This window comes from Paramisgurnus dabryanus, chromosome 24 (genome assembly GCF_030506205.2).
Source record: "Paramisgurnus dabryanus chromosome 24, PD_genome_1.1, whole genome shotgun sequence".
Taxonomy (NCBI): Eukaryota; Metazoa; Chordata; class Actinopteri; order Cypriniformes; family Cobitidae; genus Paramisgurnus; species Paramisgurnus dabryanus.
This window is the reverse complement of record NC_133360.1, coordinates 26,376,451-26,403,422: the sequence shown is the minus strand read 5'-3', so window position 1 is coordinate 26,403,422 and position 26,972 is coordinate 26,376,451. Positions and strand designations below refer to the sequence as shown.

The 26,972-nt window shown below is 36.5% G+C and overlaps 1 protein-coding gene and 1 long non-coding RNA gene across 2 annotated transcripts; both read right to left on the bottom strand.

Annotated features, from left to right (window-relative positions):
- Window positions 1-10,615: 10,615 nt before the first annotated feature.
- LOC135741195 (uncharacterized) lies at window positions 10,616-11,822 on the bottom strand. Its single transcript, XR_010529364.1, has 3 exons — window positions 11,705-11,822; window positions 10,930-11,115; window positions 10,616-10,682 (listed from the first exon to the last, which is right to left on the bottom strand). It is a non-coding gene; the product is annotated as an uncharacterized lncRNA (long non-coding RNA).
- Window positions 11,823-11,943: 121 nt separating this feature from the next.
- On the bottom strand, window positions 11,944-18,276 carry LOC135741137 (adhesion G-protein coupled receptor G7-like). The gene is made up of 9 exons (XM_065259782.1): window positions 18,211-18,276; window positions 17,917-18,008; window positions 16,656-16,786; window positions 15,983-16,146; window positions 15,293-15,472; window positions 15,105-15,217; window positions 14,652-14,980; window positions 12,666-12,747; window positions 11,944-12,118 (listed from the first exon to the last, which is right to left on the bottom strand). Exons 1-9 carry the CDS (start codon window positions 18,274-18,276, stop codon window positions 11,944-11,946), a joined length of 1,332 nt encoding a protein of 443 aa, XP_065115854.1.
- Window positions 18,277-26,972: the final 8,696 nt, after the last annotated feature.

Here is a 26,972-nt window from a genome sequence, read left to right as displayed (position 1 = left end):
AGTTTTTTTGCATGAAAGCAGGGGTGTTCAGATTGTTAAAAATGTAAGTGCAATGGAAAAGACTGAAAGCTCTATTTCGTTTGATGTCTGTGTATGCACAAATTTCTGTGAGATGTGCACACTGTGCCCCCTTAAAAAAAATTGGTGCGTGACGCCCCTGTATACAGTATAGGGCTTGGATGAATGGGAAGGGCACACATTGATGAAGACGCGGTCATTATTTTCACAATAAACTGTTTTTCAGTGTTTTCAGGCATGAGACAGTTCTATTTTATGTCACAAACACTACAATAATATATAAAATTCATAAATGCAGAGACATATCAATGAAGAAGGGTGATCCGATGCGGTTTTACCAAGGTAAAACATTTTAAAGCATTTGCAAGTGAACCATAAATAAAGTAAATCATTAATAATAGCTACCCAGTAGTATACGCATTGTCTATTTCTGGGCTATGATTAGACGTCTATTAGACTTTTACTGGCAGCCCAAATTTAGCCTTGTTTTAGCCAAACATGCTTGCTGGGTAACCTTAGAAGTGACAATATGCAGATTTGGGTGGTTTTATGCATGTACAGTATGATGCTGATATTATTAAAATGTTTAATTTGACTATATAGAGTATAGACTGATTGTAAGTTAATGATTATAATATTTGATTGTGGTTTTGTCCATCTCTGCAAATAAGATAATGTTTATAATGAAAAAGAAACTTAATGCGTTCTGGCCAGTATGCAGGAAAACGCACATTCAGGTGACGAGCTTGATGTGTCGCATTGGTAAAACAAAACAGTTGTTAAAAACTCACTCCATGGGGACAACTAGGATTCTTAAAACTGGTGTCTAAAGGGTAAATGAGTACCATTGATCCGTTGTTTTCCGAGGAGAGCAGCATGTTGGCTATATTCACTGCTTTTGTGATGTTATGGGGTGTCAGACGTTCTGGTCTGGATGTAATGATCTGAGTACTGGAAGCCAACGACTTCTTTTCTTCCACAGAAACCCCGGAAATCTTGATTGAAAGAATCAATTAGTTAAAATATATTTTATCTGTTTGTGTGGAAAAGTTAATGTAAGTTTAGTATGAAATATTTATATCTTACCAATGCATCAATGTCGTCCAAGGTTAAAGTACAATTCAGAATGTTTGGAGTATCGAACTTTTGAGTATTTATGTTACAGAGGGCTGATGCCTTAGGAATCCCAGCTGAAAATATAAACTTGTAATGAAGAGATATTTCAAGAACATTCATTCATAGCTATAAGTGTACATCATGAAAGAGGACAGAGTACCATTTGGTCCGCTTTCACATAGCTCTGTAGATGAGGCAAACCGGCCTAGGAAAGTTCTTGGAAAGGTAAATCCGGATGTTGCTGTGGGTCCTTGCTCAGGGCAGAAATTTGCTGTAAAAGCATTTGTGACTGTTGATAACCTTCAAAATTTGCATCAAACATAACCATGCTACGGGATAGTTCCCCCAAATATGTATAGACGGTTTCATCGGACGCACACACGTTATCGTGGTTACACGCCTTGAGACGCAAACGGGACCACATTACGCCTATGTTACGTTCATTGCACTGGCTACCGATTCATTATCGTAGTAAATTTAAAATTGTATTGTTTGTTTACAAAGCCTTGAACAATCTCGCTCCTCAACACCTGTTTGTCACATAGGCCTACAGGTAATTTATTGATCCTTTCATGCAAACCTTTCAGGCATTGAACTTCCCAATCTAAAAACAAAAAATGGAGATGAGTTGATTGAAAGGAAACTTATTTTTACAATATTTCAGTAATATTTTTTATTGTATATCACATCTATTACTACTTGTTAAAGATGACTGATTGCTGTCTTTTATATAGGACAATTAAAATAAATTTAAGATGAATGTGGTCATAAGCATTGTCTTGTCATTCATTTAAGAGTTTTGGCCACAATCCTACATACTGTTTCTTTAAGCGTATGGACCTGTTGCTATGACAGCAACTCTAGGATGAATTTTGAAGAACCAATTAATCCAAGATCAAGCCAAATCATCAACAATCAAATCCAGCTAACCGAGTAATCCACATACGAAGAACGGGACCCAGATCTCTGGAACAAATACCTTGTCGAAAAAAATAAAATGTTTTGGTTTGCTAAAGACGAGGGGAAACGACAAGAGTTTTGGCAGCCAGGCAAGATTTCAAGGACCTGTAGCTAACATTGTATACATTCATTTTACTTAGTAACGTCAGCTAAGTGTAATACTTGTAATGCATTAGATAGAAATAATAAGAACAAAGGTAATTTACTTGTAATGTTTTATCTTGTTATCAGAAATAAACTACTTAAAGGGCTCTGTTGTTATTGATTCTGTGTGAAAGTCTAAGTTGTGTTTCGTCCTCAAAAGCCACTTGTTTGTGTTGTGCTGCTGAAACCGTATATATTCTGTAATCACTTAATAAGCCTCGTGTCATTTTGGGCAAACTGTCCCTGTAAGTATATTTACACAGAACCAAAGCTATCACACAAGATTCGCTTCTATTTATATTCTAGACCAGGGCTTGACATTAACTTTTTTGCTCACCAGCCAAAGTGGCTAGTTGTTTTCCAAAGTTACTAGCTACTCAGCATTTTCACTGGCCACAAAAAAACTTGACTTTGGCATCCTAAAATGACTTTAATTTGAGTAACTTTACTCGATTTAGCTAGATTAGATGCAGATTGACTTTCAAATGCAGACTGACCACCCAAATTAAGACAACATAATTTAGCTGGTATATCAGTATAGATCATATCATATATTTAGGTGCATGAAAAACATGCTATTATAAAACGACTCGTTCTGGTTCTTCATTCTGATTGGTTGAAACGCGTTCTAAGCCGTGATAAAATACCCCAGTAACCCCACGGTTCAGACCGCATTACAGAAGTATCACTGCACCACTGTTGCTGCGTACTGATTTATGAAAATAAACACCACGTTTTTTAATAATTTTTTATTTTTCTACATTTGCACAATTATGGCGATATCCAGATAAATGTCAATAAATATTGTTGAGCCATTTCGTCAATAAAGAGGAAACGTTCTCTGAGTTGTTTCTATCTTAAATTGATATTTTTTAGCTATTATCCACTAGATGGCAATTTTACCCAACTTAAACACTGACGCATTCACTGAACTCTAAAAACACCGGCTCGGAATCTGATCCCTTACAAAAGTTCTTCACAAAAATGGAATTATCTCCGCTTTAGCTAAAAATTTGAGAGGTGATAAGAGAACAAATGAAGGTAGGATGAAACGTTTTTTTGTTTTTTGTTTTTGAAAACGGAGTGTATGTTCTTTCATTTTATGTTTTTTACAGAAGATAATTTTTCTGGAAGACATTAACTTACACTAAAACTGAGTGGCAACTTTTTTTAAACGCTGACGGGAAAGAGTTAAGCATGCTTCCAAGCATATTTGATCCATTTCAACATTTGCACGATATAAATGTTCATGTATAAATTAGATGAATGTTGATTTATGAAAATAAACACCACAGACTTTATATTTTCATTGCTGCGTCAGTGTTGGTTGTGAACTTCGCTCTGTTGCAGTCACACTTGGTTCTGAGGAACTACTTTGTTTGGCGGAAGAATAATATTTGTACTAATATAATTGAAACTTATTTGTGTTTTATTTTATGAAATCCTGCTATGCATATTAAGTAACCGTTTTATAAAAGCAATAAACCCCGCAAAGCAGTGGGGTTACAGTGCATTTTATAACAGCTAAGGGGGTTTTATGCACTTGTGCCTAACAACGACCCTTAGCTGTTATAAAATGCACTGGTAACCCACTGCTTCTTGGGGCTTATTGCTTTATTAAGGCATAAATAGATTAACTTCTAATGAATATATTAAAAGTGGAGCAGGGGTGTAGAAGGTTAACTGAAAAGATAAACATAAAAACCCTAGACAAACGTTTAAATATTTATTAACAACCGCAGTTAATTTTAAATGCTTGATCGTGGTTTCTGTTAAAAGTTATTTAAGACTTTTAATGGCAAATGTCGAGAGGGCATTATTGTAGCCTACATTAAAATGATGCGCAAACCTCTCCACTGGTGGGTTTCCTTTGAATTTGGACAAAACTGGGATGTGTGCATTCAGGTATGCGCTATGAATTTCTCTCCGCTCTTGCCCAGAGAGTGTGCACGTACTTTAATCTCTTCAATCACTTCCATTAAATTTTTTTTATCTTTCCCGAAGTGTACGTGTGTGCGCTCAGACTGCGTCCCGTACATTCGCAAATCCATCAGCTCTTACACTCTCTGGTAAAAAGGTGCCGCTTTGGTCCACAACGAGAGCCTCCGATGATCACCCTCATCTCAGTACGTTGCGCTGGGTGCAAAGAGTGCTCATGGGAGTTGTAGTTTCCCAGTGTCATTGCGCTTTGTTTATAATTTCGCATAACATTTAAGAAAACTACAATAAAAAAATATTCAACCAGCCAAAGTGGCTAGTGGGATTGGCTGTCTTACCCGCCACAGCCGAAATCTACCCGCATTTGGCGGGTGTTAATGTCAAGCCCTGCTGTAGACCATCAAGATATATTTTTTGATGTCACCAAATCTTGATATAGAAAAAGTCTTACATAGCATGAAGATAAAAATGGCTACACATTATGAAATATTTTTAATAGTTTTACAAATGTTGCAGTAAGTTCCACTCCAATCATCTTCACAGAGGCAAAACTCAGCTACAAGGTTTCCATTTTCGCACACCAGGGTTGAGACGTTGGTGGTTAAGACAGGTAATGTTGAGACGTCGGTTGTTATTACAGGTAATGTTGAGACGTTGGTTGTTAAGACAGGTAATGTTGAGATGTTGGTTGTTAGGACAGGGGATGTTGAGACGTCGGTTGTTAAGACGTCGGTTGTTAAGACAGGTAATGTTGAGACTTTGGTTGTTAGGACAGGGGATGTTGAGACTTTGGTTGTTAAGACAGGTGATGTTGAGACGTCGGTTGTTGAGACAGGTGATGTTGAGACGTCGGTTGTTGAGACAGGTGATGTTGAGACCTCGGTTGTTGGGACAGGGGATGTTGAGACGTCGGTTGCTGAGACAGGTGATGTTGAGACATCGGTTGTTAGGACAGGGGATGTTGAGACGTCGGTTGTTGAGACAGGTGATGTTGAGACGTCGGTTGTTAAGACAGGTGATGTTGAGACGTCGGTTGTTGAGACAGGTGATGTTGAGACGTCGGTTGTTAAGACAGGTGATGTTGAGACGTCGGTTGTTAAGACAGGTGATGTTGAGACATCGATTGTTAACACAGGTGATGTTGAGACGTCTGTTGTTAACACAGGTGATGTTGAGACATCGATTGTTAACACAGGTGATGTTGAGACGTCGGTTGTTAAGACAGGTGATGTTGAGACGTCGGTTGTTGAGACAGGTGATGTTGAGACGTCGGTTGTTGAGACAGGTGATGTTGAGACGTCGGTTGTTGAGACAGGTGATGTTGAGACGTCGGTTGTTGAGACAGGTGATGTTGAGACGTCGGTTGTTGAGACAGGTGATGTTGAGACGTCGGTTGTTAGGGCAGGGGATGTTGAGACGTCGGTTGTTAGGGCAGGGGATGTTGAGACGTCGGTTGTTAGGGCAGGGGATGTTGAGACGTCGGTTGTTAGGGCAGGGGATGTTGAGACGTCGGTTGTTAGGGCAGGGGATGTTGAGACGTCGGTTGTTGAGCCAGATGATGTTGAGACGTTGGTTGTTAGGACAGGGGATGTTGAGACGTCGGTTGTTGAGACAGGTGATGTTGAGACGTCGGTTGTTGAGACAGGTGATGTTGAGACGTCGGTTGTTGAGACAGATGATGTTGAGACGTCGGTTGTTGAGACAGGTGATGTTGAGACGTCGGTTGTTGAGACAGGTGATGTTGAGACGTCGGTTGTTGAGACAGGTGATGTTGAGACGTCGGTTGTTAGGTCAGGTGATGTTGAGACGTCGGTTGTTAGGTCAGGGGATGTTGAGACGTCGGTTGTTGAGACAGGTGATATTGAGACGTCGGTTGTTAACACAGGTGATGTTGAGATGTCGGTTGTTAACAGAGATAATGTTGAGACCTCGGTTGTTAACACAGGTGATGTTGAGACGTCGGTTGTTAGGTCAGGGGATGTTGAGACGTCGGTTGTTGAGAGAGGTGATGTTGAGACGTCGCTTGTTAAGACAGGTGATGTTGAGACGTCGGTTGTTAAGACAGGTGATATTGAGACGTCGGTTGTTAAGACAGGTGATATTGAGACGTCGGTTGTTAAGACAGGTGATGTTGAGACGTTGGGTTGTTCTACGGTGCTGTAAATTGTGGTATTGTTTTGACACCAACCCTGTCCAAAAACAGCTGTTTAAAGACACAAAATCATTATTAGCCTTGTTTAGCCAGACTTCTGACTTCAGACTTTTTTTCGCACAGAAACAGTACAGTCACCTTATTATTATTATTATTTTTTATTATTTGTTTACAGCAGGGGTTCTCAACTCTGGCCCTTGCAATTTACTTTCCTGCTGAGTTTAGTTCCAGCCCGGATCAAACACACCTGAGCAAGCTAATTAATGCAAGCTATCATTGCTTTCATATTAATTATTATTATTCATTCAGATAATAGTTGAAATATATTAAAAACCAAACGTACCAAAGATAAAGATGAGGATCAGGCAGCAGTGCATCATTCACACGTTGGAATAACTTATTACTAACATGAAACCTGACGACTATTTAACAACTGAGACTGATTGTCTGGTTTACAAACATCAGAGTAGACACCGACAAGGAAATATGTATTTATGACAGGCAGAGGTTATCAGCTACAATGAGGCAGTTACAAGATACACTATGTTTTGTTTCTGTTTCATTCAAATAATTACAATCTTATTTCAACTTTAAAGTGGGTGTCCTGTTATGAATTACAAGAAATTACAAAAAAATCACATATTGGTTTCCCTCACTGAGTAGTGTAGGGCTACAACAACTAATTGAAATGTCAATAATATTCAATAATAAAAACAGCATTCAACGAATGTCATTATTGATTAGTTTGGTGTGTGACGTCACTTTGTCCAATAACAACAGCACGGTCTCTATAGGTTTCTCCATAGGGAATTATAGGTTCAACTATAAATGAGAATTGGCGGCCTGTCACACTTCTAAATTATGATTATAAATATTTTGCTTTCATATAGCCAAGAGATAACATCATATTATTTATGACACTAGAAACTAAAATTGCAAATATACCTGCAAATATACTTGCAAACACACCTGAGCAAGCTAATCAACATCTTCAGAAATACCAGAAAATTGCACGCAGGGGAGTTTGATCAGGGTTAGAGTCCTTTTTACAGTATTATGTTGTGAACTGTGGATAGTCAAATTATTGGATAGTATACATTATATAATTTCATGGGAACTTTAAATCAATGTTTACACTATGGAAAGATTATTATGCAAAGCAGTCAAAGTTTGCAAAAGAGAAAATAAAGGAAAAGATAGAATTACAGTACTGTGCACACTTCAGTAAAAACCAATCAAACTCATCAAAGTAATAATATTACTGTATATAAATATATATATATATAATATATATATATATATAATATATATATATATATATATATATATATATATATATATATATATATATATATATATATATATATATATACACATATACACATATACATACATACATACATACACACATACATACATATATATATATATATATATATATACATATACACACATATACACACATATACACACATATATACATACACACACACACACATAGTTGAAATATATTAAAAACCAAGCTTACCTAAGATAAAGATGAGGATCAGACAACAATGCATCATTCAAACGTTGGATAAACGTATTACTAACATGAAACCTGACGACTATTGAACAACTGAGACTGATTGTCTGGTTGACAAACATCAGACACGGACACGGACAAGGAAATATGTATTTATGATAGGCAGAGGTTATTAGCTACAATGAGGCACTAAGAAAAAGATAAGCTATGTTTTGTTTCTGTTTCATTTATAACATTTGAATGTTGGTTTGATATACAAAACAGAATCACAACAAATGCTACTGAAATGTAAATAAATCAATCAATTAATTTAAAATAGTTACAATCTTATTTCAACTTTAAAGTGGGTGTCTTGTTATGAATTACAAGAAATTCCCTCCAAAAAATTACATGTAGGTTTCCATCACAGAGTACTGTAGGGCTACAACAACTAATTGAATAGTCAATAATTATTAATAATAAAAACAGCGTTCAAAGAATAACAACAACTGAATAACCTCATGGATTTTCTCTAAGAAGATTTGCATTTGTAAATTTAAGGCTGTAGATCTGGGATAATAAGGGAGTTTATCCTTAGTTTCCAATTACTCTTAAATTCAATTTTGATGCAGTCACTAACAAGACGAACAGGTTGCAATACAAAATTCCACTAGTTGTCCAATATCAGTAAATGACGTATCGGTTACGTATGTAACCCTCGTTCCCTGAAAGGAATGGAAGCGAAACGTGTTCCCAATACAGCGGTCGCAATGTGATGTCGTAGTGACCGACTGAAAGGAAACACTGATTAGAGTTAAAATGGTCTAGCCTTTACAATTTACTTGCTCACTTGAATGAGATGTTATTTGACACAGGGCCGGCGTCATGGGGGGGCATTCGCGGGCAGTGCCCCCCCGAACAGGTTGTTGTGCCCCCCTACAAAGTTTTTTATTAATTTAATATATATCAAGAATAATTAAAATAAATTAAACATTGAATGTTTCATGACTTGTAATGTAATCAAATGAGAAAAATATAGTTGATATATGTTTTCTTTAATTAAAATAGACCAGTTTCTCTGATTGGTTGTATTGCGGCGTCTCATGCGTCTTTACGTCTTCAGCATATTAATGTGACTTGATACTAGCAACGTGTTTTTTCGCGGCATTTTATGGATTGTGTAAAATATGGATATTAGAACATTTAGAACGAACCAGCACCGCCTGCTCCATCTGACTTCATGCAAACACAGACTGGCTCAAACTCAGAGATTAGAGGTGAGGTGGAATTTATAAATCTACAGGACACTGTTTTAAGGAAGTTTAATGTTCGTACACGCCGTCTTCAGCTATTTCAAAGGTAAGTTAGCGTTGTTTTAAATTACGTAAGCTTAAATGTGAAGTGTGGCTATAGACCGTTAACAGCATTACGACGTGATTATGGTAAAGCGGCTTTTTTAAAGCTAGGACGCGGTGTGCGCTGCGCTATGAAACCCATTCATTTCAATGGCTTGCGCCGCGCGAGGTCGGTTTGTTGTTACGTCGAGTTAAAGCGCGAGCGCAGCGGAGCTCAGCTTGCGCTCACGCTGCGGTCGAAGTTCAATCGTTTTGCGCATAGTTTGTGGTCTTTTGCACTTTATACGGGAAATGAGCTGACAGTCTGTACCAGTTGTATGAGTGTGTGCTTGATGTATTTGTTGTTTTAATGTCTTGTTTTTGCAAGTTATTGTTGCTATTGCGTGCCCCCCGTTGGAAGCCGAGTGCCCCCCTGTTAGTTATGGTCTGGCGCCGGCTCTGATTTGACATGTATACCTACCTAAATATTATTGCAGCCCATGTACACCAATTGATAGCAATAGTGTTCCCTGGTGAATGTGGCTTTCTTGAGTAGGATAATGCACCCTTCAATTGTTTTTTATGAATAGTTTGAGGAACATGACAAAGAGTTTCAGATGGTTCCTTTGCAAAATATCCCAGATCTCAATCGCATTGAGCATCTGTGAGATAAGGTACTAAACCAATAAATCCAATATATGAAGCACCCACCTCGCAACTTGCAGGACTTGCAGGATGCACTCACACTATCCAAACCAAACCGCTCGCTGTACTGTGCCCGGGTGTGGTTTGGTTAATCACGCCCTGGATGGCTTGCAGAGTGGCTGGTGGGTTAAGTTGCTTTGGCTGATCAGTAAAGGCCTGTCTTCTAGTTGTATCAAATGTGTATTTACTTGTAAATGGCTCCTCCTGGTGGATTTGAAGAATCCCTGACTGGATTCAAAAGCCATTGTCTTGCCATTCAGCACATACTTACCAGTACATTCATTCTTACAGTCAGTAATTAAAAATATTTCCATCATGGCAGTCATTAACACAGTAAACTGGGCAAGATCTCAGTTCAGTGAATTATGAACAGTTGGACACAATGCCTTTAACTTTTATAACCAGTTTGTAAAACTTACCCTTGAGGTAACATATCTCACCATATGAACGCATACATGAAGCACTTATCTTAGATCAGACAGCCTTTTTGAAAACTGTAACGATTTTCATAAATGGGACACAATGATACAAAATACGACAAAACATTGTCTTAATTATTTTATATGTCATTTTATTGTTATTTATAAAATGATGTTTATAATTATTTATATATATTTTTTTTTTTTGAAGAAATTATGTGTATTGCATAAAAGTAAATGTAAAATATGGCATTTTTAAATGAAAGAAAAGGAGAAATTAAATATTTAGATATAGTTTAATCACTGTTGTCAGTTCAAGTTGGTATCCCCCTTATCACACCTTGTTGTATACTGAGGTGATCAGCCACAGCATCCAATGATCTACTCGAACTCTATAATAAAAAAATCAAACATTTTTATTTGTTTGCCATGGTCACAAAGCACAATATGATATTAACACTACATCTGTAAAATCTGTTTAATATTAAAAATATTTGCAGTCTTAACAATTTTATTGTGCTTGATTTGTACAAGCAGAAAATAAATCAGCATGTTCAAAATGTACAATGTGTGTTAAGTAAAAAGCATACTTGATACATTAGTATTATACATTACATATCTAGTTAATACCATAATGACCTGAGACATCCTGGTGGAGTCAGGATCAGTGATTGTGTAGGTATTTCTGTTTTGTCGTGCCTTAAATTTCCATAGAAAGAATAATTTCCCGCAAAGGCCAACGTTGGGTGCATCCATAGCATTTTGAATGGCTGAATTTGAGTTAATTGCGGATCTCAGAGTGAATAAAAGAAATATTTGTATGCCCTTCGAAAATAGAAAGAATTGAAATTAATATTGAAGCATTGCAGATTTAAATTACAAGCCATTAAAGTTTATTTTACAATTCAAGGCTTTGTGATCATGAAAAGTGCAAATGTAAATTGCTAAAATTAAAAGTGTATTAAAGATAGGAGTGCATATGCATCTACACTGTAAATATTCCTGTTTCACTGTAATTCTTTAAAATTCATTCATTGAGAAAACTCGCATTTGCACGGTTAATCGTTACACAGCTATAACTACAAACAGGAAGTAACAAATAAAGCAGAGGAAGCAGTGCACAGTCAATACTCGGGAGAGGGCTCCCTCTGGTGGTGTGGCGTTACTTCAAGAAAGTTGAAATAATTGTCAAGTTGATTAAACTTCAAAATTTTAAATGCAACAAAGAATTTTTTTACAGTGTATTGATTTTGTGATCATTGATTGTTTTTAGTTTAAATAGGAATAATTGTAACATTGCCCGCTTTAATTATTTAAAGTTGAAAGCAACATACAGTATTTTCAGTTTAGTGTTGATAAATGGTTCTGTGGAGATACAAAAGGAAAATGGTTTGTAAAAACTTCATTATCAAACCTGTGTTGTGTTGCAGAAGCAAAAAACTATGCTCAGGATGAGGTGAAGAGTTGGTTCATGGGTGAAAAGCAAAATGTAACCAGTGACCCACGATAGACCAAGCATCACAGCCATAGAAAAACTACTCAGAATCTTCTTCTTTAGAGGAGTTTGATGCAAACTGGACAATAAAAGTGTTATCAGGACAAACAAAATTGTACAATATCAACCATTAATGTATTACTTCTGAGAGTATGTGTCTAAAATAAAAGGTACCGGTTTAAATCAGGGACGGTCTTGCAGGTGTTCTGAGAGAAATGCAGCAATATTGCCATGTTGAAGATCAGCATGATAACCAAAGGAAGCAGAAATCCCCAGAACATTGGCTTCCTCATATCGAAATTCTGTTTGGGGTCCAGGAAAGCCAACCAGCAACTGTATGACAAGTGAACTCATAAAATCAGTACTGTAAGCATTTATTGTTCAAATACTGTGGTCTTACTAGTGTCAACATGGAACCAAAAAAAGGTAGCACTTTATTTTACAGTACGTTTACTTACCTTGTACATATATGATAAATACTTGCAGATAAATGTGTGGTACTTACTTTTGAGTATCTACAGTACATGGTAATGAAATGCTATCATTACTGTACTTACCAGTGGTACATTCTTGGTAGTTATTATTTAATTCTATATAAGTACTGGGTAATATCAAATACATACTTACAGTGTAGATGTATACTGTAACTAACAAGAAACACTACTGTACTTTCAAATGCATATAGGCTACAATATAAATATTTAGTACTTAATTATACCATTTAATTACCATGTAGATACTCAAAAGTAAGTACCACACATTTGTGTGTAGGTACAACATATTTACCAAATATATACAAGGTAAGTACACGTACTGTAATTAAAGTGCTACCAAAAAGGTTTTAATTAATAAAATCCCCAAAATTTGGTACTGTACTTACAACTCTTCTTGTCGATAATCTAAAGGTTTGTTGACTCTGTAAGTGGCACCCATTGAGATACCAACAATGATGGCGGGAAACCCTAAGACAGGAAAAGTATTATAGGTACTCAGTAATGTCATTACATTATATACAATAATAAAACTTTTTAGGCAGTAATTTGTGTCCTCACAACACTACAGATACACTAGCTAACTATGGAAGTTTACTCTGTCAGAAAACAAATAGTCAAAATATGTGTCCCAGCTGTCACTGGGGCTGTAGTGCCCTTTCAAAAAGTACCCATTTGTACCCATGAGTTCATAATAGTGTCTCAAAGGTACAACCCCAAATCAGAAAAAGTTGGGACACTGTAGAAATTGTGAGTAAAAAAGGAATGGAATAATTTACAAATCTCATAAACTTATGTTTTATTTACAATAGAATATAAATAACATATTAAATGTTGAAAGTGAGATATTTTGAAATGTCATGCCAAATATTGGCTCATTTTGGATTTCACGGAGCTACACATTCCAAAAAAAGTTGGGACAGGTAGCAAGAAGAGGCCAGAAAATTTAAATGTACATATAAGGAACAGCTTAAGTACTAATTTGCAACTTATTAGGTCAATTGGCAACATGATTGGATATAAAAAATCCTGCCAGTGCGCCAGTGTATGTCAGAAGCCAAGATGGGCAGAGAATCACCAATTCCCCCAATGCTGGGGCGAAAAATAGTTTTCTGAGTTTCTCAGAGAAAAATTGCAAAGAGTTTGAAGTTATCATCAGCTACAGTGCATAATTTCATCCACAGATTCAGAGAATCTGGAACAATCTCTGTTGTAAGGGTCAAGGCCGGAAAACCATACTTGATGCCCGTGATCTTCGGGCACTTAGACGGCACTGCATCACATACAGGGAATGCTACTGTAATGGAAATCATAACATGGGCTCTGGAATACTTCTAGAAAGCATTGTTGGTAAACACAATCCACCGTGCCATTCGATGTTGTCGGCTAAATCTCTATAGGTCAAACAAGAAGCCATATCTAAACATGACCCAGAAGCGCAGGCGTTTTCTCTGGGCCAAGGCTCATTTATAATGGACTTTGGCAATTTGAAAAACTGTTCTGTGTTCAGACGAATCAAAATTTGAAGTTCTTTTTGGAAAACTGGGACGCCATTTCATCCGGACTAAAGAGAACAAGGACATCCCAAGTTGTTATTAGCGCTCATTTCAGAAACCTGCATCTCTGATGGTTTGGGGTTGCATGATTGCGTGTGGCATGGGCAGCTTACACATCTGGAAAGGCACCATCAATGCTGAAAGGTTTATCCAAGTTCTAGATACATATGATCCCATTCAGACGTCGTCTCTTTCAGGGAAGACCTTGCATTTTCCAACATGACAATGCCAGACCACATACTGCATCAATAACAATGTAAAGACTGCGTAGAAGAAGGATCTGAGTACTGAAATGGCCAGCCTGAAGTCCAGATCTGTCACCCACAGAAAACATTCGGCACATCATAAAGAGGAAGATGCGACAAAGAAGACCTAAAACAGTTGAGCAACTAGAAGCCTGTTTTAGACAAGAATGGGACAACATTCCTATTCCTAAACATTGGTCCTCCTCCACTGTTCCTTATATGTACATTTAAATTTTCTGGCCTCTTCTTGCTACCTGTCCCAACTTTTTTTGGAATGTGTAGCTCTCATGAAATCCAAAATGAGCCAATATTTGGCATGCCATTTCAAAATGTCTCACTTTCTACATTTGATATGTTATCTATTTTCAATTGTGAATAAAATATAAGTTTATGAGATTTGTAAATTATTCCATTCCTTTTTTACTCACAATTTCTACAGTGTCCCAACTTTTTCTAATTTGGGGTTGTACATACCAAATACAAATCTGTACCTTATGGTACATAATAGGACCTTTTTATAAAGAAAACAACCTAACAGTATAGATTAAACAATAAGACTTTCTGAGTTTCCTACCCCAGCCGACTGCTGGGGACACCTTGGGAAACCATGGAGGTGTTCCAGTGGTTGTTTTGAAGAGGAGGAACACATTAATTCCATACAGAGTATTCCAAGTGAATGTGGCCAACAAGAAGTAATGAATCATGGCTGTAAATGCCGTACAAGGACCCTCATCAGAGTATTGATGGTAATCTGACACAAGAACGAGATTTTCTGTTGAAACTTTAGCCACTTTTGGATGTACGACAGGGTTGTTAATGCCAAAGATGAAGAGAAGGTAGAAAATCATCATGCTCAAGCAGATGTTCACCAAAAGCAGAGTTGGGCTGCATCCCCTTGACTTCCTGTAGTAAAGAGTTTATGAATATATTAAAACTACAGGTCAACCGGAAAAAAATGCATCAGGAGACAAATAAGTATGACATCGGCCTGACTGCCAGTAGCTGTTTAAATCTTAATTGTTTTTACCTGGTTGCAATCTGGTAAACTGCTGTGACAGCAAGACCCAATATAGAAAGAGAACAGCCGGCAATGCTGATCCAGTTTAATGTTTCTGAATACTGATAGTTTATATTGAAAGACTGCAAAGGGACAACATTTTTAAACATTTTATCACAGGATTATATATTACATTTTTGATAATAAATATATCTTACCATCAGGACTGCAAAGTTTTTATTTAAGTTGAAATTTTCCTCATGTTGATCAGGTGTACAGCTGCACTGCGCGTGACCTGAAAAGCTCTTTGTTTTCGTGCAACCTTCTGTACTCCAGTCGTTTTCGCTGTAACTCCAAAACACGCATGCAAAGTCTTCGAGGGACATTGTGGGATCATCCTGAAATGTCAACAATGTGTTAATTCATAACTCATAAGGTACAAATAAGTGCCTTTGAGGTATTAATATGCACCCTGTAGGTGTAATTTTTTGAAAGGGTACCGCCCAATGACAACTTATGAGAGTGCATACTGTCACAGCCCCATTCTCTGTGCCTTCATGTTTTTCCCCTTTATCACTATCTGGACTTAATTTCCCATGATCCCTCACTCTCCTTGGCTTCATTTGTAATCACCACACCTGCCAGCAATCCTTATCACTCACCTTATATATTTCTCTGTTTGTTCATCCTCACCTAGTTGGTCATTATTTTTTGTATTGTTTATGTCTACATTATGTTCCTGTTTTAGTTCATAGTTAGTATCATTTCACCTCAGTCTTCATCTTGCCTTCATCCTCCACCACACCCTGACACATACTGTATATACATTGTGCAAACTACAGAAAAATAATGTAAATGTATATACACAAAATAAGACACAGAATAATATGGCTACAGACATTTCTCACCGATGGTGTGACTGAAAACTGAACTTCCATGGCATCAGATCCATTTTCGAACAGGTTAGCAGAGAAAACTCTTCTCTTGGTATTCAGAGAAGGTGTAAAGTTTTGTGATGGAAAGAAATGGTCGCTATTATAGAGAACAAACCCAACACTTTTGTTTATTATTCCTAAAGAGAGAAAGAGAAAAGAGATTCTTCACTGCAGTTATTGACATTTGCCCCTATGACGTTAACCTGTCTTTAAACATTTCCTTCTTTAACTGTGCAAGGGAAAACATTATTATATGGAATTCTTAACCACTTTATTATATAACATTAATTTCTTTATCATTTTTATATCAGATTACTTTCATTAAAACTTTCAGCATAATATTGTATATGGAAAATTGTGTTTTACCTTTACTGAATCTGATATTCATCTGTAGGTCAACTTTCTTTTTTAGAAAAGGCATCGTATTTGAATCCAGTTTTATTCTGCCAGGTACAAAGGCATTGCCTGTTGATATGAAAATAAGTAGATAATTTAATTTGACCTCTGTAGAGACGACATGTAAATGTTTATAAGGATGCACCTGTGCAAACAACAGAATCATTTAAAGTAAAACTGAAGTTATCATAGCGGGTTTAGAATGCTGTGGCCCAGTCTATTCTCATTGGTCAAGCTGGTCCAGTACTACCTTTAAATAAGGTTAACTGCACTTGTTGAGTCCCAGGTTCCCCTTTAAAGGACTGCACTGCCAAATTCGGCTGTACCAGGTATTTATTTGATTCCTCGTGCAGTGAGAAATTCTGCAGAGTCTGTGTTAATCTGTAAAAACACAATCCAAAATCAGACATGCGTATACAGTATGTATGTGCGATGGTTGTATATAGTATGTCAGGAGCAGTGATAGAGATGGGAATTGTAAAAAAATTAAACAATTGCAGTTCTAAGATTCTGCTAACTATTAAGTACTCCTGTGGAAATAATTCATCCTAACTACATAAGACTTATTGTATTGTGTTGCTATATTGACATATAAATAGCAATTTTACCTACCAGTTTTTTAAGTAGCATACCTTACAACTGGTCGTACACGTTGTCACATAAACCAGTTATTATACAAATTTTCACAAAACATAATAGGCCCTGTCTTGCACCCAGCGCAATTGACTGCATGTATCATTCGTATTTTGCACCGGTGCACAGCGGGTTTTTCCCTCCACAGACGCACGTCGGCAAACTAGGGAATGAACTTGCGCTCCCTGGGCGGTTCAGCGCAAAAAAAGAGGCGTGTTCCGGCGCAAACCATACCTGATGCTATTTTGCAGTTTCAAAAAACAATTGCGCCAAGTCAGTGGCGTGTTGCGCGTTGTTCATTATGCTATTTTAAGGGCGCATGCTTGACCATAATGTATAGAGTGCACAACGCGCACACGCAACGATGGGGATGCCAGCTGATGAGACTGTGGCTATTTCCTCTCATGCCTGTTTAACCTACGCTGATTTGGGCGGGTTTCTCCTATCCCCATACAAAACAACTTCCCGGTCTTTGACTGCTTTAACAAGAACGTAGGTCTCATTGGCTGTAAACCGCTCCTGGCGTACGCCTGGTAAATCCGTCATAATAATAGCAACCCGCCATGGAACTTGCGCCCTTGCGTTTAAAGGGAATGTTGGATAGCGTTCTGATTGGTTTATTTGAGGTTACGCCCAAACCACACCTATGAATAATGAACCTACTTCAGACCAACCCCTTATTGATTTGCGCCTGGCTCAAGAGTTATTTCTCCCGCCAGGAAAATAGCAACAGCGCCCAAGATCCGCTCACTTGCGCGTTGCGCTTCGCACTTGCGTTTCAGATCGTTAAAATAGGGCCCAAGAAGTATTTTTTCACACATTAGGAGTAAGAGCCTGATCACGATTCCCAACCCTAGCAGTGCAATATTTTCGTATACTTTGAAAAATCATCAAGGTCGACATTCAAGAATTTCTCAGGACCGGCACTCAGGAGCTGACTGACCGTGGCTACTGTAGACACAGCAATATCCTACACAACAAACAAAGAGATTGAGGTTAAAGCATCACAGAGTTTAGACTTAAAGGAAAACACCACCGTTTTTCAATATTTTACTATGTTCTTACCTCAACTTAGATGATTAATACATTGCCCATCTTTATTCAATGCATGCACTTAATCTTTGTGCAGCATGTTGTGAATGTGTTAGCATTTAGCCTAGCCCCATTTATACCTTAGGAGTGATGATGTTACTGCCCGTGAGGTCGAGGTGCTGCAAACTAAACGCTCTTCCCCCCATACAATACAGTTCTCATTTTTTTATCCGCTTAAAAAATCAGCACATTTTATTTTGTGCTACCATACTTACTCGTACCATACTTTAAAAAAAACATTGACTGAAAGGTTATGTTGGAAATTAGGCCTTTAAGCACTTTTATCTTTAAGTGAATTGAATGCGTAAGGGCTGAGTAAATTTTTGCAGAATGAAAAACTGGAAAGGTTGTTGAGTGTTGTGTTGTTTAACTGGGTTAGTCAAATGAAGTACAGTACGCCATTTGATCTGAACCTTGCCAAGTTAGACAAAACACCAAAATGCTAATAATTTCCACAGAGCATCAGAGATATATACAAGTAAGATATCACAAGTAAGTGTCTTACTATAATGACGCACATAGCAACCATCAAAACAAATAAAAAATATAACTTATACAGTATAACTTTTTATATAAGAGTGTAACTTTGGTTTGAGAAGTGCGGGGACACTAAAATGAGGGAAATGTTTTCAATTTGAATCCCATTGCCTGCTTTTATATACGTTTAGGGACTATTTGCATTTCCCGAACAACGACGTAATTCGCTGTTGAACCGACATAGTACGATGCATAGTTGGAGAAACGAACTACCTTGTCACGACTGTTTCCCGAAAGCATAGTAACTTTGTCAAACATTCGTCGTTTGAACCATGTTGGTTTAACAACATAGTTGATGATGTCAGGTGGGAGGTGAAGTACTAATTAATCTGTGCAAATCGTAACATATATTGCATCAGAAGACTGATTTTGTTATCGTGATTTAGTTATCTGTTGTTTATTTTCAAGATATATTTAATTCATGCCCAAGTTCCCTCATACGTAACTCCTCCCAGGGTTTCCCCAGGGTCTTAAAGCTCGTATGACTGTGCACATGCGCAGTTTTCAAATGCAGCGCTTTAATTCTGTTTACAAACTTAAAGACGTAAAATAAAATTTTAATATATTTAGAATGATGGATATAGACTGTACTACATGTTTTTTGCTTATTTTGTTCAAAAGCACAAAAATGTAAGTCTACATATGATAATAACAAGGAATGATGCTTCTAACGACAGGACAAGAGCTGTCATTCAAACCACACAAGTTTGCAATGCAGCTTGCGAATGTTCGTTTGAACTTTGGTTTCGGGAAACACCAAATTGTTGAACTTTGTAAGTTATGGCGAAACTTACGACAGTAGTTGGCTAACGATGCTTTTGGGAAACGCACCCCAGTATAATGAAAGAAAATCCAGGAAATAATGAAATTACTTATAATCATAAATTCTCCCAAAAAGAATAGTAGGCTACTAAACTATGTATAAGAAAAATATGTCTTACTTTCTTTATTGTTTAATAGGGACGGATCACCAAAACTTGAACAAATCATTTTATAAAGTCAAAAATGTTGACCATTATTGTTTTGTGTGTGAATAAAGTTGAAATCATGTGAGACTCAATTTCCACTGTTAAACAAACTTTTATTTGATATACCTGCAAATCTGTGCTGTTTCCCCCCGTTTCACCCTCGCTGTTTCGAAGCTTTATTACGGCATCTGTCCTCTGCAATGAAAGCATAACACAAATAAAAATAAACAAAAGTTCATCACAACTGAAACTATATGGAAATGGTCAACAGAAAACATATCATTTGTTTCTCTCCCACCACACAAGTGAGCAGGTAAATAATATGAAACCGCATCCATGTGATAATATAATAACAAATTAATAATTTCTTATTCAGTTACTAGGCAAGAGTTTTTATCATGACTTAATATCTTGATATATTTAAGGCTTAAAAAGTACTGTTGAGCGTTTCTGGGGGGTTTCCGAGGAGAGCAGCATGTTGGCTATTTTCACTGCTTTTGTGATGTTTTTGGGTGTCAGACGTTCTGGTATGGATGTAAGGATCTGAACACTGGACGCTAACGACTTCTTTTTTTCCACAGAAACTTCAGAAATCTTGATTGAAAGAAACAATTAGTTCAAATATATTTTATCTGTTTGTGTGAAAGAAGTGTGAAGTTTAGTATGAAAACATTTGCATCTTACCAATGCATCAATGTCGTCCAAGGTTAAAGTACAATCCAGAATGTATGGAGTATCAAACAAGCCAGTATTTATGTTACAGAGGGCTGATGCCTTGGGAAACCCATCTGAAAATATAAACTTGGAATGAAGAGATATTTCAGGAACAATTATTCATAGCTATGAGTGTACATAATGAAAGCAGCTGTTTAAGAGGACAGAGTACCATTTGGTGTTTCCGTTTCACATAGCTCTTCAGATGAGGCAAACCGGCCTAGGACAGTTCTTGGAAAGGTAAATCCCAATGTATTTGTGGGTTCTTGCTCCTTGCAGAAATTAGCTGTAAAAGCATTTGTGACTGTTGATTACCTTCAAAATTTGCATTAAACATAACCACATAACCAAAAATAATATGTTGGAGTTATTTAATAAAAATATAGTGCATCCTTTTTGTATCCACTTTTTAAATAAGTTTTACCTGAAATTTTAAGCAATTGCATAAATTGCTAAACTGATCTCTGGAACAAAAACCGTCAAAAAACGTCTATATTTTGGAATAACTTAAAGAGCACCTATTTCATTGCTAAAAACAATGTTATTTTGTGTATTTGGTACAATACAATGTGTTCACATGGCTTAGGGTTAAAAAAACATATTATTTTCCACATACTGTACATTTTTGGAGCTCCAGATTTCTTTCTCTTCCTGAAAAGCTCTGTGTCCCTGATTGGCCAGCTAATCTATACGTTGTGATTGGCCTGAATACCTCTGATGTCAGCAGGAAATGTGACGCTCCTTACCATGTTTGAAAGATTCGATTGCTAACAGGAATTATGATAATGTCGGTCTTGACTACATCACCAATCCCAGGAAGTAAACTGTTGCCTACAATCCGTGTGTTTGTTGCAATAAAAAGATTTATGTTGGAGACGATAACTTGCGTCATCGTTTACTTTGGGGTTTGTACCTTTTGCATGGTTAACATGTACTAATACACACCAAAGGAAATTTATTAAAATTATTAAAATGTGAATCGGACAATAGGTGCTCTTTAATATGCCTCATGTCTATGCTTGGGTATCGTATGTCGAGAATCAATTGGAACCGGGACTAGCTTTGCGATTTTCCCGGAATCGTTCAAAAGTTTAAATTTCGATTCCTAGTTTCGATTCCCAGTCCGCCGACTAGAAAAACAAACAGCTGAACACCAACGAAGAAGCATCTACCAGAAGCGTTGACATAACCTAGCGAGTCGAACATGGATAGCGTGCGTCGGCGGTTCAAAGTGCAACTTCGCTTTTCAAAACAGACACAAAATCTCGGCAAAATGCAACATTTGCAGCAAGATTGTTTATGTACGATGAACATAATGACGCGCAGTGCCGACCGTCCTGTTTCTGATTTTATACTGTACCTGCTACTAATCTGGACTGGGTTTGTTTCTTATTGTTTCTATTCTGCACCAGGTTAGCCCATCAGTGGGTGCACTTTATAGATTTGATATTTATATTGTAGGTGAAAACAGCCCAAAAAGGTTACAAAAAGTAAAAAGTTAATATTCAAATTGATGGAGAAGGTCAGACTATTTCCTTCAGAAAGACCATTGGTTAGCTAGCTCATTTAAAATATCCTAAACTTTTTTGACCCTGCCTCTTAAAAGAATCAGAACCTGGAACCGAAATCGAAACAAGGAATCGGAACCAGAATCGTTCAAATTCAAACGATACCCCACCCTACTCATGTCATTTTGGGCAAACTGCCCCTTTAAGTATATTTACAAAGTCCCAAAGCTATCACACAAGATTCGCTTTATTTATATTCTGTAGACCATCAAGATAGGTCTTATTAACTTAGAAAAAGTAAGCTGTCTCATAAAGGATAAAGATAAAAATATTTTTAATAGGTTTACAAATGTTGCAGTAAGTTCCACTCCAATCATCTGTACAGGGGCAAAACCTAGCTACACGGTTTCCATTTTCGCAATCCAGGGTTGAGATGTTGAGTGGTTCTACGGTGCTGTAAATGGTGGTATTGTTTTGAGACCAACTCTGTCCAAAAACAGCTGTTTAAAGACACAAAATCATTATTAGTCTTGTTTAGACAGACTTCTGATTATCAGCATAGCAGTTCAGTTTGAAGCTTATGCTGGCCATGAACCACCCTCAAGACTGCCAACCTTATCTAAAGTTACCATCAGAGTAACGTTTTTGCTACTAAAGATGTATTTACCTAAATTTGTTTATATAGCATACTACTGCTGGTCAGAAATCAGAAAGTTGAGACGTTATGTGACACCGTCACCCTTGTTAAGTTTTGTGTTTATGATTTGCCCAAGGGGTCATTGATATTGTATATGCTTACATTAAGATTTACAGAGTTTTGATCATCATGCATTTTCATTCATCACAGCGATGCCAAAGAGGAACTGTGGTAATGTAACCATAAGGGAAATGGGGAATGGTAAGAAGGCGCAAGCAGGCAGCAGGATAGCTTCTTCAAGTGAGTTTTATTGTATAACTTTTGCAGTCCAGTTAAACCTGTGGCAATTCTCAAAAGAAAATTAACATTTGAAAATAAAAAGATAATGGAAAAGAAAAGGTAATTCAATAACCTGAATATGCTATTGGTACATGTATAGGGAATGTTAAGGTAAGTCACGCAGTGTTGCATTATGGGACATGGGCGCCATGTTTAGAGGCACCGCCGACCGCTATGCCATTTATTGTGGGTGTGTTAAGCTAAAATTAGGTCGACTTGAAGAAGAACGGAAGAAATTGAGAAGTTGAAAGAAAAAGAGAAGGGACCCTATCGGGAGAAACTAAGTGCTACTGCCAAAAAACTTTATTTGGACAAATTAACAACATAGATCCATATGATTTAGCAGCCCATGACTGGATTACGGATCCAGACGCACTACCTCCGCTCACATTTCTGGTCAATTACTTTGTTTTTGGATTGAGTGCATACACTTTGCAGGAGTTTAAGAGCTATAAATCCCTTCAAGCTCATAGTAAGATGACATTCTTCTTTTGGAGTTTTATGACGGTTGGCTAAAAGAAATATGGCATTTACTGACAATGTATTAATACCTACGTATCTTAATGATTCTATAAAATAAATTCTCCATTGTATTCTGTGCAATGAATCACATGTTCATAAGATGGTACTTCTGTTTTTGGCCAAGTTATTAAAACAAACAAAATGCTAAATATTTAGCTAATGTTATTTTATTTTAAAGAGTCACAAGCAGTGGGTTTGAGCAGTTGCATTAAATAAAAAATATTTGTTATAATCGTCAAAATTTTCGAAACATTTATTTGTATGCGCTGTAGCTGTCCACTTCCGGGTATCCTGTGCGTCCTACTAAGAGGTTGTGTGCTCATATGGTTGTACATTTAAAGTTCTAGACGGGATTATTATTTGTTAATGTTTCGTGGCCATTTTCCTTAACTATTTAACTTCAGTTTGTTGTAAAAGTGTTAATCATATGCTTTTTTAACATTATGTTATAGTATAATGTGAGTTTTTCCCCCTTCTGCATACATTTATTTAATAATTTACTGTTGGGTAAAAATGGGTTATGCAGTTGGTGCGTTCTGGTAATTAGACTTGGGAAACCTTTCTATATAAGTCAGTGGCTTACAGCCTTTGAAAATAGAGGTTGGGGGCTAGTGAGTTAGCCTAATAGCAGTTTGCTGGAAAGTAGCAACATTGGCTTTGTCCTATAGTCAATAGACCAATAGCAAATTTAGGTTATTGAATTACTTTTTCTTTTTCATTATCTTTTTAGTTTTTTTTTTAGCATTTAGTTTCTCCCGATAGGGTCCCTTCTCTTTTTCTTTCAACTTCTCAGTTTCTTCCGTTCTTCTTCAAGTTTACCCACAATTAAATGGCATAGCAGTCGGCGGTGCCTCTAAACATGGCGCCCATGTCCCATAATGCAACACTGCGTGACGTACCTTAACATTCCCTATACATGTACCAATAGCATATTCAGGTTATTGAATTACTTTTTCTTTTCCATTATCTTTTTCTTTTTAAATGTTAATTTTCTTTTGAGAATTGCCACAGGTTTAACTGGACTGCAAAAGTTATACAATAAAACTCACTTGAAGAAGCTATCCTGCTGCCTGCTTGCGCCTTCTTACCATTTCTCCTTTCCCTAATGGTTACATTACCACAGTTCCTCTTTTGCATCGCTGTGATGAACCCAGCACCTTTAATTTTAAGAATGTAGTAACTGTATCGGACTGTCATTGCATGCATTTTTGATCATGCATTATGAAGGTCATGCAACTTTGGAATGACATAGAAATTAGTAAATGACTAAAAAAAGAGCATTAACCAGTTATTTTGGTAACAACTGTAAAGACATTTCGAACAAAAATAGAACAGTTACCTTAATTTTTGTATTATTTTTGTTTACAGCATTCTGTTGTGAACTTTGGGTAGTCAAATTAATACATTACATAATTTCATAGGAACTTTTAAACAATGGCTATAGTATGGATATAGTAATATGCAAAGAAGAACATGTCAGTCATGCATATTGTGTAAAGAGATAACACAAATACATATGGAAAGTAAAAAAGTAAAAATAGCTTTACTGTATACTGTGCACTAAAATACACAAGAGTAAAAAACAAATCAAACTCATCAAATTAATAATATTACTTAAACCCTAAAATAGGCCTAATTAATCTATAATCGAAAACATTATATATTAATATTTTCATGCAAATTATTGCTTTCATATTACTTATTATTATTATTATTTTTCATTTAGATAATAGTTGAAATATATTAAAAACCAAACTTACCTAAGACAAAGATGAGGATCAGACACCAGTGCATTATTCAAACATTGGATGAACCTATTACTTACATGAAACCTGATGACTATTGAACAACTGAGGCTGTTTTGTCTGGTGTGTGTTTTTTGATTAAGTGATGCCTGGTTTACAAACGTCAGAGTAGACACGGACAAGGAAACATTTATGACAGGCAGAGGTTTTTTCATGTTACAGAACAGTAGCACAACAAATGCTACTGAAATGTAAATCAATCAATTTAAAATAATTACAATCTTATTTCAACTTTAAAGTGGGTGTCTTGAATTACAAGAAATTACAAAAAAAAAAAAAATGCACATGTTGGTTTGGTTCACAGAATAGTGTAGGGCTAAATCAACGAATTGAATAGTTAAATTATTTTCAATAATAATAACAGCGTTCAACGAACGTCATTATTGATTAGTTTGGTCTGTGACATCACTTTGTCCAATTACAATCTCCATAGGTTTCTCCATAGGGAATTCTAGGTTCAACTATAATTGAGAATTGGCGTCCTATAACACTTCTAAATTTTGATTATAAATAATTTGCTTTCATAATCGGCAAGAGATTATATTATATATGTAACATAATAAGTAGACAAGTTTTTAACAGTTGGCTCTAAAAAGATTTATCAAGAGTTTTCTCATCCAAAACAGAAGGATTATCCAGATTTGTGTATCCCTTCCCTGTCTTTAGCAAAAGATAATCACACATCAAAAAACAAGTGAGATTCTTCTTGTTCATATTTGGAACAATACATCTTACAATTGAAATAAAGATATTTTAGCAAGCAAAAGGACAGAGGGGGGTCTGAATTTTCTCATCCGCTAATGTCTGATTCCCTAACTAATGACTCGATTGAATCAATTAATTTGAATGAACTACTGAATTTAAAAATCTACTGATCTGTCTGACACTGAACTCAGAAATGATTACAGCAAGAGTGATAGGTATCTGTATTTGATAAATGCATGTCCATTATACAGTTTAATTTGAAGGAGGTTGTAAAACTCTTTAGAAAGACCAGTTTTTCCTAACCATAGTTTGGCTTTAATTGTGAAATTTTACACATAAAATAGTTCTTAACACTTTGGGCTCTCTGTTCACAATGGGGGGGGGGGGTACTTTTTACTGTGTGACTATATATTCATCAGCCACTATACCAAAGACCCAATTTTGACTCAGGAAAGACCCTGTTTTCATCTTTATAACAGTAGAGAATATACAATCATTTCAGTCACGTCAGCCTTAGATATGCAAATATCCAACCCATGCTCATGAACTGCGTATAAATAGCATACCTTTGAAAATACGTCACTTAAAAAAGTTATCACACAGTTCATAAGTTTACTTATACCACACATGTTTTTGTGTCATTTTATGTATTGGTTTCTCAATGTTTTCTTTTTTTTACTATTGTCCCTTGGGGTTTGGATTAGAACAACTTTCTTTTACATTTCAGACATCCTAAACCAAAACCAATCTCTAACCTCAAAGCCAAGCAACAACGGTTTAAAAAAAGAAAAAAAAAGAGAAACCAATACATAAAATGATGTGAAAAGATGCTGTGTATTTGTGAAGGACTGGCATATCATATGCACGCACAATTGGAATTTGGCATGAACATTGCATGACTTTTAAAAGGTGTGTTATTTATACGCAATTCATGACAATGGGTAGAAATATCACACTGTTCATACTGTCCTTATAAAAATTAACCATGGTTTTATTATAAATAATGCAGTTATTGTCTTTAAATCATGGTAACAACAAATTAACCATGGTTTTGCTACAGTAACGGTACTTTATTACAAACAAATGGTAATCAGTACACCAAAAACA

Bases quoted from the DNA above. Each gene is read 5' to 3' on its own strand.
- LOC135741137 (XM_065259782.1), bottom strand. From the start codon at position 18,276: ATGGGGGGAAGAGCGTTTAGTTTGCAGCACCTCGACCTCACGGGCAGT. The intron at 16,787-17,916 runs GTATACGAAAAT...GTGTTTTTACAG, and splicing joins GACCTTGATGATTTTTCAAA to ATTAACACAGACTCTGCAGA. The intron at 15,218-15,292 runs GTAAGATATATT...GTCCCTTTGCAG, and splicing joins AAAACTTTGCAGTCCTGATG to TCTTTCAATATAAACTATCA.